The 13,574-nt window shown below is 51.0% G+C and overlaps 1 protein-coding gene across 1 annotated transcript; it reads right to left on the bottom strand.

Annotated features, from left to right (window-relative positions):
* Positions 1 to 265: 265 nt before the first annotated feature.
* KLHDC7A (kelch domain containing 7A) lies at positions 266 to 2,596 on the bottom strand. Its single transcript, XM_007935633.1, has one exon. It carries the CDS (start codon positions 2,594 to 2,596, stop codon positions 266 to 268), a length of 2,331 nt encoding a protein of 776 aa, XP_007933824.1.
* Positions 2,597 to 13,574: the final 10,978 nt, after the last annotated feature.

The raw sequence follows: 13,574 nt of genomic DNA, 5'->3' as shown, positions 1-13,574 counted from the left end.
TGCTCACCCAAGCAGACATGATGCCCTCTGTCTAGGAATGTCATTCACAGGCTTTGTTCTTTCTCACTGGGTCTCTGCAGTCACTGAGGGTAAGGACTTATCTAAGACTTCACAGCTCATTGGAGGAGGTGGGATTAGAATGCATGTCTTGCTGACCAATTCTTGGGCTGCCTGATCTCCCAGAAATGGCCCACAGAGCAATGGGCAGGGTGGTGCCCTTGGCCTCCCAGTTTTGCACAAGGAGCAGAGCAGAGCAGAGGGGCCACTAGACCCTGGTCTGGGGCACACTGGGAGCAGGTAGGGTCAGGACGGTGGGCAGCAGGGTGCCCCGTGGGGAAGGGAAGCTCTGCAGCTCCTTAGGCACAAACCTGGGAGAGATGTGGTCTGCCAGGAAGCAGAAAGTGCGCTGGCGCCCCACGCAGTAGATGAGGTTGTCCACTACGGCGCACTGGAAGGCATCTGGGTAGGGCGTCCGGTACGTGGCACACTCATACCAGAGCCGGGTGCTGGCGCTGCAGCGGTACACCCCAATGCCCAGGCTGCGGTTGAGGTCAAAGCGGTAGAGGAAGCCATTGACTGCTACCATCTCGACGGTGCGTTCCCTGCCACCCCCCGTGGGGCCAACCCACCAGCGCTGCTCCTGGGCAGAGAAGCGAAGCAGCAGGTAGCGCAGTGTGCCACCTGTGACAAAGATCTCCCCTGCGCAGGCTGTGGCCGTGTGTGCCAGGGCAAACGTGTCATTGGGGAGCGGCGGCACAAAGTCCCAGCGGTCCAGGCGGGGGTCGTAGCGCTCCACTGTGTTCAGACACTCGCCCCCGATGGCATACAGGTACCCATCCAGGGCCACCAGCTGACAGTTGGGCCGGGCCTGGCTCAGCCGACACACCTCGCTCCAGATTCCTGTCAGTGGGTTGTAGCAGAAGACACGGTTGGAGGGCTGGCGCCCAGACCTCTGGCAGCCAGACACCACGAAGAGATAATTGAAGAGACTGCAGATGGCACAGCCTCGGGACATGGTCTCCGGGGGCAGGAGGGCCAATGGGTGCCAGGTATCTAGCTCATCATCATAGCAACAGAGGCGGCCAGAGTCCTCCTGCGGACAGACATCGACCACCACAAGGTACTGGCGGCCCCGCAGCCTGCGCTGCAGGATCAGCTCGCGCTCGGCCCCCGTCAAGCCGTCGTAGATGTCTGGGCTGCGCAGGACTTGCAGGTAGTTGTCGCTCATCACCTTGTAGGCCGCCTCCTTCAGCACCTCTAGGTTCTGCCTCTTGGCCAAGGTCAGCACCTCATAGCAATTGCCCAGGTCCAGGTGGATATCTCGGGCTGAGTCGGGGCTGAGTGGGAAGTGGAAGAAATTGGTCCTGGCCACGAGCTGCACGCGGGGCTCCATAGGGCTTCCAGCTGAGCTGAAGTCCAGGGATAGGGAGCAGTTGGGTGAGGCACCATGGTCTGGGCCAGGGAAAGCTGGGACCCCAAAGTTGCTGAGGTGCAGCTGAAGCTCTGGGTTCTCCACAATCTGGAGGAGGCTCTCCTTCCTGCTGAAGCCGGGTGTGGTGGCGGGCGGCTGGGTCTGACAGGGGGTGACTGCTTCTGCTCCACCTTCTATGTCATCAGCATGACCCCTGGACGATGTCCTGGTCTCCAGGGGGCCTGGCACAGAGGATAGAGCCCCAGCCAGGGCTACTGTCTTGGGGTCCGGTCTGCCTCTAGAGGTGGCCTGAGAGATGGACTCGACATAGTACTCGTACACCTTGCCCTTCAGCCTGGGCCTGCTCTCCACCACCTTCTCTATAAAGTTCTCCTCCACTTGAACCCGAGCCATGGACGAGAAGGTGTAGCAAGCGTTACTGGCCCCCTCCTGTTGATGTAGAGCCAGACCGAGGTCTGAGGCAGCCTGGATAGTGCCAGCCTCTTCCCTGTGGACCCCTGACACGCGGGTAAAGACCCAGCTCTTGTCCATGTCACTGCTGCCTTCTGTGTGGGCCAGCCAGTGTTGACACAGGGAGGTCTGCTCCCTTGCCACTGGCTCCTTGGTGGGTCCGCAGTCCTGCCATGGGGCAAGCTCACTGCCTGTAAGGCTGCCGTCCCCTGCAGCAGGTCCACTTGGAAAGTTTTTGCGTTTATTGCCCAAGTGGGGGTTGAGGAGAGGATCAGGCTTACCGCCAAGAGCTGCTCCGGCTTCCTGGCCCCTGCAGGGAGGAGGCAGCTGTTCAGAGTCTGGGCACTGCCCGTCCCCTTCCTCACTGGTGTCTCTCCTCTTGGGCTCCCCGTCTTTGGAAGTGACTGCAGTTGCTGGGACACAAGAACCCCCTGGCTTCTCCCTGCTGCAGCCCAGAGGGGCTCTGGTCCCCTTGCTGGCCCTCCGGCATCGCAGCCCCTTCTGTAGCACCCCAGTGGGCAGCCCTGGGCCCTCCGCTTCCTCTTCGTCTTCAGACTTGGCGTGTCCACCCCCAAGTGGGGCCCGGGCAGGCCTCGACTTGTACAGTTGGTAGGCAGCGGTCACTAGGAGCAGGGCAGCGGCGGACAGCACCACCTTGCCGGTCAGCTGCATGTCCAAGGACCGGTCCCAGGCCTCAGCTCCTTGAGGGAGCATGCCTTTCAGGCTGCCTAGGGCCCAGGAATGTAAAGAATCCAATTAATGATTGCCCAATCAGTGGCTCTTGGTTCCTGCCTCCCGGTTCCTGCTGAGCTGAGCAGGGGAGGGGTTTCTGGGCTGGCTGAGGAGCTGGAGCAAAGGTGACTCTGAGCTGGCTGTGGGAGGCCACTGGGCCAGGGCTGTCCGTCCTCAGTGGCTGGCTTCTCTCTTGGGTCCTTCACTGTTTCGCCTGGGGGTGTGGGTTTCTGCCCCAGGGTTAAGCTTGTGATCAGCCGACTGAACCCACTTGGCCAGCAGCAGCAGCTGGGGACTTTAGGAGTGTCCAGCAGGTTCACGAAGAGGGAGGAAGCTCTTAACCAAATAGTCATCCGATGCCAGGAAACGCACAGGGTTGGTTATTGTTCGTGTGTGTGCATTTTTTTTTTTTTTCTCTTTTACCCATTCACCGGGCTAGGAAGGGTTGGGTGTGGTTGGTCATGGGGCAGGTGAAGCCACAGTGGCCTAGGATCCTTCCTGTGTGTTTATGTCCCTCTGGGGTCTGCTGGTCCCCACGATGGGGCCAGCGTTTCTCTGGTCCAGCAGGGAATGCAGCAGGGGGGTAGCTGGGGCAGGACTGCAGCCAAACCACCTGACTGAGCTCTTGAGTGCCTCTGCCCTCCTCTGTGCCTGACAAGTTTACTAAGAGAAACCAATTTCCTGAGAAGGAATTCGGGAAGCACATTGATCGGAGTTCTCCTCTCGCTCAAAACCAGACAACCTCCTATGGCGAGTACTGTGAATTCTGGAGCCAAATCACCTTTCTCTACCACTTGTCAGCTGTGTGACTTTAGATGAATGACTTCACCTCTCTGTGCCTCAGTTTTCTCATCTGAACAATGGAGGATGAGAGCTAACCCGCTTTATAGGGTTCTGGTGAGAACAAAATGGGTTAATGTGGGCAAAGCACTTAGGACAGAGCCTCCGAGTTGTAGAAGCTCCGTAACTATTAGCTTCTTCCCTTTCTCCCCTCCTCTCCTTCCTTATCACCAGCAGCCTCATGGCTCATGGTCAGCAGGAGCAGCAGGACTTCTGAAGCACAGACCTGCTTCTGCCCCTCCCCTGACCAAAATCCTCTGTCGTCGTTAGAAGCTCTGAATCATGGCAACACTATGTGTAGTCTGTGCCATCTTCACGATGGTTTGTGTGCTCCATTGTTGGTCACTGTGCATTTTGAGTGCCTTCCAACCTACAGGGCTCATCTTCCAGCTCTATATGGGACAATATTCTGTTGTGATCCATAGGGCTTTCATTGGCTGATTGAAGTAGATCGCCAGCCCCTTCTTCTTAGTCTGTCTTAGTTGAGAAGCTCTGCTGAAGCCTGTCTACCATGGATGACCCTGGCTGGTATTGGAAATACCAATGACATAAATTGCATCATCCTAGCAATGCACAACCCAGCCTCTACAGCACAACAGACAGACAGGTAGTCTGTCCTATAAGGTCCTCGAAGGGTCTCCAAAGGCCGGCACAGGGGTCTCAAACTCACACTGCCTGCCGAGGCTAGGCTTGCAATACTGAAACACTGGGCCACATGCAGCCAATGGTGGCCGGCCTGGCTGGCCAGCACTGTTGTTCCAGAGAAGTTTAGATGCCAGGAAGTGACATCATCACTCTCAGTTTTCAAAGGTTACAAATCTAATTAAAGAATAAAAACGAAAATTACTCTGTGGGCCAGATGTAACACACACACACAGGAGGAATTTGGCTCTGAAGGCTTTGATTCAGAGAGAAAATCTTGACTCCTTATGTGGTGTTCACAGCCCTCTATGTTTTGGCCTTGGTTTACCCTCCTAAAGCCATATGATTATTGCCTAACATGCCTCGTTTTGCTGACTTCTTGGCTGGCAAGGCCTTGGCTGGTTGATATCCTCCTAGCTCTTCAGAGTTGGGTCAAATGTTGTGTATTTCATGCAACTTTCCCCAGTGGCACTCTGACCTGGAGCTCTCCCCACCCCCTCACCCCCTGCCCTGGGTCTCTATTCTGTGCTCTTTTTCAGCCTCTCTCATTTTTTTTTTCTTTTTTTTTTTAAATTGTGATTTGGGTGAAAGTTTACAGAACAATTTCATTTTCCATACAGCAGTTCATACCTATTTTGTTTCATGACATTGACTGCGATCCCCACAATGTAACAGCTCTCTTCCCACTTCCTCCTTATAGTTACCTTTTCCTTGTGTCCTTCTTTCCTATGCATTCCTGCCCCCTGAGCTATCTCCCTGTGCAACTGCCCTTCTGTTCTCCCATAATTAATCGTTCTAAGGAAGGTGTCTACCTGGTGTAAATATTCACCCTATCTGCCTGTCTGTTGTTTGATTGGAAGCCATGGGAGTGAATTCAATTCCAGGCCTGAAGGCTAACTACAGGCCATGGTCTTGGGAGTTTCACCAGGCTCTATCAGACCAGTAAGACTGTTTTTTTAAAAAATGATTTGCACATTGTTCTCCCACTCTATCCAGAACCTCTTGTACTGATCCCTTTCTGAGTGGTTGACAGTGGTAGCTGAGCACCATCTAGTTCTGGTCTCAGGGTCATGTAGGCTGAGGTTTACATGGTCCATGAGTCCCTTGGATTAATTGTTTCTGTGCATCTTTGATTTTCTTCACTCTTCTTTGCACCAGATGAGGAGAGACCAACTGTTGCAACTAGAGGACTGCTTTCAAGCATTAAAGACCCCTATCGATGCTCACTAGAGTAGGATGTAGAACAACGCTTTTGTGTAGTATGTTATGCCAGTTGAGCTTGATGTTCCCTGTGACCATTTAGCCTCTCTCACTTCTGCCACGTTATAGAGTCCATTGTGTGCAGCGTCTCTTCTTTTCCTCAAAGAAAGTCCCTTGAGAACAGAGAGCATCTCTTGCTCCACTCTGGACCCACTGTGGGCCTGCATGATTGGGACTATGTTCAATATGGATGTGCCTTTGCACCAGACACTCTGAAGGAGTCTCACTGACTGTTCACCGTGCCCCTTGAGAGAAATGCAACAGTTATCCCCATTTTACTGTGGAGGGAAGTGAAGCTCTGAGGTTATGCCAACTTGCTTATAAATGACAACTTCAGTCTCTGCCAGACTCCATAGTTCTAAAAATCTGAATGTTTCCCACAGGTGCATCTTCTTGAGGAATCCGACCTTCCCAGCCTGTCCCTGTGATGACCAGGTGGACTCTCCCGGGTTCCCTTTCTTTCCATCCTGGTCAAAATAGTGATTCTCAACCCAACAGTCTCAAGAATCACTGAAGGTGCTGGTTTGTTGTTAATTGTTGTTAGTTGCCACAGAGTCAGCTCTGACTCATGGCATTCCCACATACAACAGAATGAAATGTTGCCTGTTGTTATTTGCCGACTAATAGCGACCCCTCCTTGGGTTTCCGAGGCAGTATCACTACGGAAGTAGGATTGCCCAACCTTCCTTCCGAGGAGGGGCTGGTGGATTAGTCCTGTCCAATTGTCAGGATAGTTGATATGCTGAGTCCATTGTTGCAGCCACTCTGGGTGTGCCTTCCAGCCTAGGGGGCTCATCTTCCAGCTCGATATGAGACAATATTCTGTTGAGATCTGTAGGGTTGGGCTAAGTTTTAGAAGTAGTTTGTCAGGCCTTTATTGCTAGTCTGTCTGTCTGGAAGCTCCGCTGAAAGTTGTCCACCATGGGTAACCCTGCTGGTTTTTGAAATACCTGTGACATAGCTTCCAGCGTTATAGCAACACAAAAGGCTCCACAGTATGTCACACTGACAGATAGGAGCACTTGTTGGAAATACAAGCTTCACCTCCCAGAGGTTCTGATTCAGTAGGTTTGGGTGTGTAATAGGAATCTTTATTTTAAATTGTCACCTCAGGAGATTTTAGGGCATCTTTCTGGTGGCATACTGCCTAAGGCACTTGACTGCTAACCAGAAGGCTGATGTTTCAAACCCACCAGCCACTCCTTGGAAGAAAGGTTGGGCAATCTACTTCCGGAGTGATATGCCTCAGAAACTCAAGGAGGGGGCTCTATGAGTTGGCTCTGACTCGATGGCAGTGAGTTTGATTTTTTGGTTTTAGGATGAACAATAGTTAAGCACTTGGCTGCTAACCAAAAGGTCGGAGGTTTGAACCCACCAGTCTCTCTGAGGGAGAAAAGACCTGGCAATTTGCTCCCTTAAAGATTTACAGCCACGGTGTCTCTACCTGTCTGCTGAAAACTTGTCTTCCAGGTGGGGGTGAGTGGGGGCTCCCTTTATCATTAAGGTGAGTAATGGGTGTGGGGAATGAAGTCCAGGGTGGTTTACATAAGTAAATTCATTTAATCTTTTCTGTAATCTGGAGAAGTGAGTATTATCATGGCCCCCAATTTACAGGTAAGAAAATGGAGGCTCAGGGAGACATGCCCGATGTCATGTAGGTTAGGAGGCCTCTCAAACCCCACTGCCCATTTATCTTCCTTTGGAAAGGAGTGGATGAGATACTAAGGGTAATATAAAGGGATATGTCCATTGAGAAAACCAGGGATGTCAGGGTTGATATGGGGTTCTCCAGTGGCCAGGCTACTATTCTAGCAAAAGGGACAACTTTGGGGCTACTGTATCCTTGGAGGGGGAGGAATGTGGCAGGCCCCTCTTCTTGTGACCTAACATTGCCTTCTCAGATGCCACCAAGAAAGCAGCATCCAAGTCCCTGCCCTATTCTCACTGTATCAAACGCTTTATCCACTCCCTTAAGCCTTAGCCTGGTGCAGGGACTCTGTGACACTCTCCCGTGGAAACTCTCACTAAGGCACATCCTCGCACTCCATCTTCTTACTCGGCATCTCATCCCCCATTAGGCTGAGGTGCCGCTTCCCACCCCACACCGGTTCCATGTGCTTGGTGGCAGGCGGGAAAACGGTGCCAGTCAGGCGGGTAAAAGATTGAACAGGAAGAAGCTACAAACAGGCCAACCCGGATGCAGCTTCCACCTGATTGGTTCCCGCCTTATTTTGAACCAGCACAGGTCCTCCCCCTTCCCTTAACAACTATGCTAATGAGGTGCTTTCACCTGATTGGTTCCCGCCTTTTTCCCTCTGCCCCCACTCAGGTCCGCTATGCAACTATATAAACCTCTCCCACGTCTGGGCTGCGGGACTTCTTGGGCCCCTTTCAGGGACCCGTGAACCTCGCCTGGGACCATAAACCTCGTCTGGGAGTGCAGAATAAAAAACTTACCTTTAACCCCACTTTTGTGCATCCTCTTCAAGTCAAGTCCCACAATAGTCAGCACTTTGGAGGGATGCAGCTGGGTGCTGAGTGTGGCCACTCCAGGCCCCAGGAGCAGAGAGGCAAAGATGAGAACACCGCTAGAAGCAGAAGACACAGTCCCAGACCTGGGGGGGTTCATGTTCCAAGCCTGAAGATGGCCGTGTGCCTGAGACATGATCAAGCTATAACGTACCACAATGGAAGCAGTAATGAGGTGATTCATGAACAAGTGCTTATTGTCAAAGTACGTATTAGCTACCCGGCAACAAGCAGAGCCTAGGGCAAGGGGGGATTAGAGTAGAGGTCAGGAAAGGTTTCCAGAGAGAGGCATTCAGTAGAGTATTGATAGAGGCCCTGGGTGCTGCAAATTGTTAATACTCTTGGCTGCTAACTGAAAGGTTGGAGGTTCTCGTCCACCCAGAGACATCGCAGAAGAAAGGCCTGGCAATCTTCCAAGACATCAGTCATTGAAAACCCTATCAAGCTCAATTCTACTCTGACTGCGTGGGGTCACCATGAGTCAGAATTGACTTGATGGCAACTTTTTTTTTTTTTTTTTTTAATGGATAAAACTAGGAGGTACATAGACTGATGGATTAATTAATTCAACAGATATTTACTGGATGCTTACCAAGTATCAGACCTTGGGCTCAAGGGCAGGGACACAGGTTAAGGAGGCAGATGTGGTCCCTGCCCCGATGGAGACCTAGCCTAATGGGGGGATGAGATGTTAGGTAAGAAGATGGAGTGTGAGGATGCACCTTGGTGAGGCTTTCCATGGGAGAGTGTCACGGGGTCCCTGCACCAGGCTAGGACCTGAGGGAGTGGAGAAAGCATTTGATACAGTGAGAACAGGGCAGGCCAAGAAGGAATAGGGAATAGGGGGGTGGCCTGGGTGTTCCTCTCAGTAAAAATCTAGACATCATGAAGCCCTACAGACTAGAACTTGGTGCTGGGTCCAGCCATGTGTTGGGGTTGAAAAGGTATGGATGTGAATCCTGGCAGGGCACTTCTGGTGACCTCCCCCTTTGGAACACATGTTGAGCATGTTAAACTGCTCAACACGTGAGAGGCCTTCATGAAATGAAGCAGGGCTTTCTACCGACCCAGCATCTCAAGGAAGGCAGCTGCTTAATAGAGACTGAACAGTAACGAATAGAAGACAGCACATGGAAGGACAGAGACTTCAGGTCTTGTGGGGCTGTTAGGAAGTGAGCTTTGGGATCTATCCCGTAGTCTCATTCTATCCAGTAGGTGAACACCACACTCCTGCTGGCTGACTTCAAACTCCATAAATTAAAGCTTTCTTTCTTTCTTTTTTTGGTTGGTCTCTGTTTGGAAAAAGTGAAATGAACAAATGAAGACAGGAATGAAATTAAAAGATAATTGGAAGTCTATATTGGGCTTCTGTGAATGTGCGTGCGAGCTGCCAATCTGGTGTCTTTGCGCAGGCAGGGTAAATTGAGAACTCTTCAGTTGGCTCAGGGGGTGGATAAAACAGTCAGAGACGAATGCGTGCCATGCAAATAAACAGGCCCATCGTCCTGTGATGAGCTTTGCATTCTGCGTGCCTGTTGCTTGTCCTGGTGTTTTTCAAGGTGGAGGCAGACTCCAGGTGGCTGAGGCAGGTGACCTTGAGTGAAGGACTGGGAAGAGGTGGGCATGGGACCTCTGATGTGTGTTCAAAGAGGGTGTGGAGATATTGAAGAAGGAGAGAAGAGAAGTGTGTGGCCTTTTTCACACATATGCACACATGCACACGTGCACATATGCAATAACACACATGTGCACATGCACACGCATGCATGCATACATACACACATGAGGCTGTGAACATTTTGAGTTCAGAAGGGTCAAAGATAAGTGGGTCCCAGTTTGACTGATGGAGAGACAGGCTTAGAGAGAGAGAGAGTGTAGTGTAGCTGGGACTAGAACACAGGGCATCTGACTGGCTGGCGGGGGGTCAGTAAGTATTGGTGGTGGGAGTGGCAGAGGCTCTTTACACTTACCCAGGGCCCTTCCTCAGACAATCTCTCTGTGATGTCCATTGCTTTATCATGAGCAGCATCTCAGGCTGGAATCCTCAGTGAATTTGCACTGCCACATCCATGCTTGTCATTGAAATAGTGAAATATTTCCATTCTGATTGGTAAGTAGCCAGCAACCCCACCACCCCACTGCCACTCCCCATCATTCATGAACTAGAAGCCAGAGTTTGGCATTGCAAGGGTCCTCCAAACCCTGGGCACACCACTGTCCTGGCACCCACTCAGACAGGTCAGTGCCCTTGCCTTAGCACATGGCAAATTTATCCTATCTCTCTTTGACTCTGCCTCCTCCCAGGCCTCTGTTCTGCTCCATCTATGATGAGACTGAACAGGAATAACTAGCTTGAGGATGTCTACTCACTCAGGATTCTGCACCTGCAAAGGTGAGGGCCAAATCAGGACCTTGGTGAATCCTCCACAATGGGTGCCACCTGCTGTGACCTTCATGCCAGCTCACTCATTCCAGGGCATTCCATACAGCCATGTAGTCATGCAATCTCAACAAATATCTGCTATAGTTACTATGGGAACAGCCCAGGACTGGGCATTTCTGATTCCAGCACCCTGTGTGGCTGGCATTATCATCCCCATTTCATAGATAAGGATGCTCAGGCTCCCAGGTGATGAGGTGACCTTGGCCAAGGTCCCATAGTTTGTGAGTGGTATGCAGGTGGAGCCTGAAACAGTCTTCTCTTTGACCTTGAGGCCTGAACCTATCCAGCCCAGTTGCTCTACTGCCAAAGTTTGCCTACACAGATAGCCAGTGGAACACCAACATTGCTTTCTAAAGAGGCATATTTCTTTTTTTTTCCTTTAGATTCTGGGATGACCAGAGACCAGGGTGGGTAATGCTAGGATTTTGGAGTGGGTGTACTGCAGCCTCTAGAAAAGGCATTTGGCTTGGGAAGGGAGTTTCAAAGAGTTGGGAATGCCAAGGGCATGAAGAAATGTCCTACTTAGAATTTCCACCGCACAGACCATTAGGAAATGGAATAACAGCATGTGATACGTGCCTGTGAATTTGATGGGGAAATTGAATGTGAAACGATTCGTGGGTGCTGTTTGAGATGGCAGAGTGCATCCTGATTTTTTCCTCCTGGGGTGGAAGGAGTTGAAGCAAAGGAAACATCCTGAGGTTTGAGTATGTCACAACAGTCCTCTGCCTGTGTGCCGTTCTCAGAGAGCTCACAGAGGGCTTTCACTCCATGGCAGTAATAACAATAGCAGCAAGTATTTGCTGGGTGCCCACCCTGTGCTCTGCCCTGGCTGCACACACCACCTCCTTTAATCCTCACAGCAGGGTAGGTAGGATTTATCCTTTCTACAGAAGAGACAACTGAGGTTCAGAGAGGTTAAGTGATTTGCCCAAGACCAAATCTATTTTACCCCCAAAATAGAACCTTTGCTACTCAAAGGAGCTTGTAACCAACCAATTGCTGTTGAATGTACACGATTAGGGCTTTATTGCTGTTCGACTTCCCCCTGATAATTTGTATTTCTGCCCCCGCCCCAGATTGAATCAGAACCTACATTTTAACAAGATCACCAGGTGATTGTTATAGACCCCCCAGGGATTGTTATGTACACGTAATAATATATACATCTTGTGAAAGTGTAGATCTTGAGAATGCAAATTCTAGCAGGAGGTAGAACTGAACTGAACTTGTTCAAAACCCTGGACCCAACTCACGGCGACTCCGTGTGTCTCAGAGTTCAACTGTGCTCCACAAGTTTTTCAGTGGCTGATTTTTGTATAAGTACAGTGCCAGGTCTTTTCTTCTAAGGTGCCTCTGGTCCCTCCCTGGTCTCAAAAAATCTGAATCTTAACAAGATCTCCAGGTGATTCCTGTGCATTTTAACTTTGGGAACTGTCATAAACAACTTGTCCCCACCACACCTGGATTAGTACCCCATTTACCCACCACCTCAGGAAGTGACCACCTGCATGACCTTGAAAATTATCAAGAGTGCACGCTTTCTCTCAGCCTGGATTAGAGGGAGGTCACCTTTGTCACCAACTCCTTGTCATCAGAGAGAAGCCACCTTTGTCATCTACCCTTGTCATCTGAGTTTTTGCATCAACCTTAGTAGAACCACAAGTGTTCTGAATCTGAAAATCTTCATGCCTCGGTTTTCTTAGCTCTCAACTAGGGGTGATGCGCCATTGTCAGAAAACATAGGGTTATTGTCAGAAAACATGAGATAACATAGGATAAACTGCCTATGTTTGCACCTGATACATAGCAGGGATTTGATCAATGTTTATAGAATAAATTGATGGATCGTAAAGGAACCCATTGTTCCCAGATTGTTGACCATTTACCCTGCCCTGGGCTAAGGGCTTCAGAGGCATTTTCTCGTGTTAGTGGATTTTTATAGTGCTTTGAGGCAGGCACTACCTTTGTCCCCATTTTAAGATAAAGAAACCCAGGTGCAGACGGGTTAAGTTCAAGGCCACCCATCTGGGAGATGACAGACCTGGGACTCAAACTCCCAGGTGTTTTTAGATCTAAGGACCTTGCTCCCAGCCAGGCTGCCTCGCGGGGTCATTCCTCTCTCCTTTTACAGTATTCTCAGCCCTGCTTATGTCCTTCCAGTGGCAGGGGGCTAAGTGGCCCTGGCTGTTCCTGGAGGCCCCTTGCAGTGGCTCCTCTCTCCCATCTGCTCTCGTCTGATTCTTCAAACTCCTGCCCAGAGCTGCCACTCCCCTGCTCCAGGACATCCTGTGGCTCCCCACAGCCCCTTCTACCAAATATAAATGTCTCAGCCTGTTCTCCAAGGTCCCCTCAACTCCTAGCCTCGTCTGTCACTGTTCCCAAACACCCGTTCTGCTCCAGCCAAGCTCATCCATTTACAGTCCCCTCGTCCCTGCTGTCGCACGGGCCATTTCTCCTGCTCATAGAACTCCTTCCCACAGTTCTGCCATTCTGGTCCCTTTTGCAAAACCCCAGGTCAAAACTGGGCCTTGTCTAAGGGGACTGCAGCCAGGGCTGTAGTTCCTCACTCATTCTGGCCCCTCTGAGGGTCTTGGGATGTTATGGACCCTTGCTAGCAAACTGCACATACACGTAATGTCTCACATGCAAATTCTGGAAGGCCCCAGGCCCGTGAAGCCCCAGTTAAGCACTCCTGCACTAGGAGAGGATCTGTGCTGAGCTTTTGGGAACTATGTGTCAGATCTGCTTCGGTGGAAAGAAACAGGAAGGCTGAGGGTGGTGTGTTTTGAAGTGTGTGCCTTGGATTTACTCCATGCAAAAAAAGGGTTTCTGGGCCAGGTAAGTTTCAGAAGCACTGCTTTGTGAATTCTGAGCCTCAATTTCTTTATCTGTGAAATGGGGACAATAAAATTGCTTCTCTGTAAGCTGTTGTGGTGATTGAGGAGTTAAGGTGCTTCAAGGACCACCCTGTCCTTCAGGCCCCCACATCCTGTGCTCTTTTCAAAAAACCATCAGGATGGAGAGAAACAGAGACCCTCCCCCTGGTCTACCCTCACTGCTGAGTGGAGCCTAGGGTGGGCTGGGAGCCTGGTTGGGCTTGGGTGCAGCTCCCTGTGTCTCTTCTTAAGCCAGCGAAGAGGGGCTGTGGGAGAGCAGGAGGGTGGGCCTTGTGGGATGAACAGCTGCCACAGCCCAGAGTCAGACTTGACTCCTGTTTTTAGAAACTGCCAGCCCCAGAGAGGC

The sequence above is a fragment of the Orycteropus afer genome, unplaced genomic scaffold, assembly GCF_000298275.1.
Source record: "Orycteropus afer afer isolate SDZICR_OR568_19922 unplaced genomic scaffold, OryAfe1.0 scaffold00031, whole genome shotgun sequence".
Taxonomy (NCBI): domain Eukaryota; kingdom Metazoa; phylum Chordata; class Mammalia; order Tubulidentata; family Orycteropodidae; genus Orycteropus; species Orycteropus afer.
This window is presented reverse-complemented; position numbering and strand designations above follow the sequence as displayed.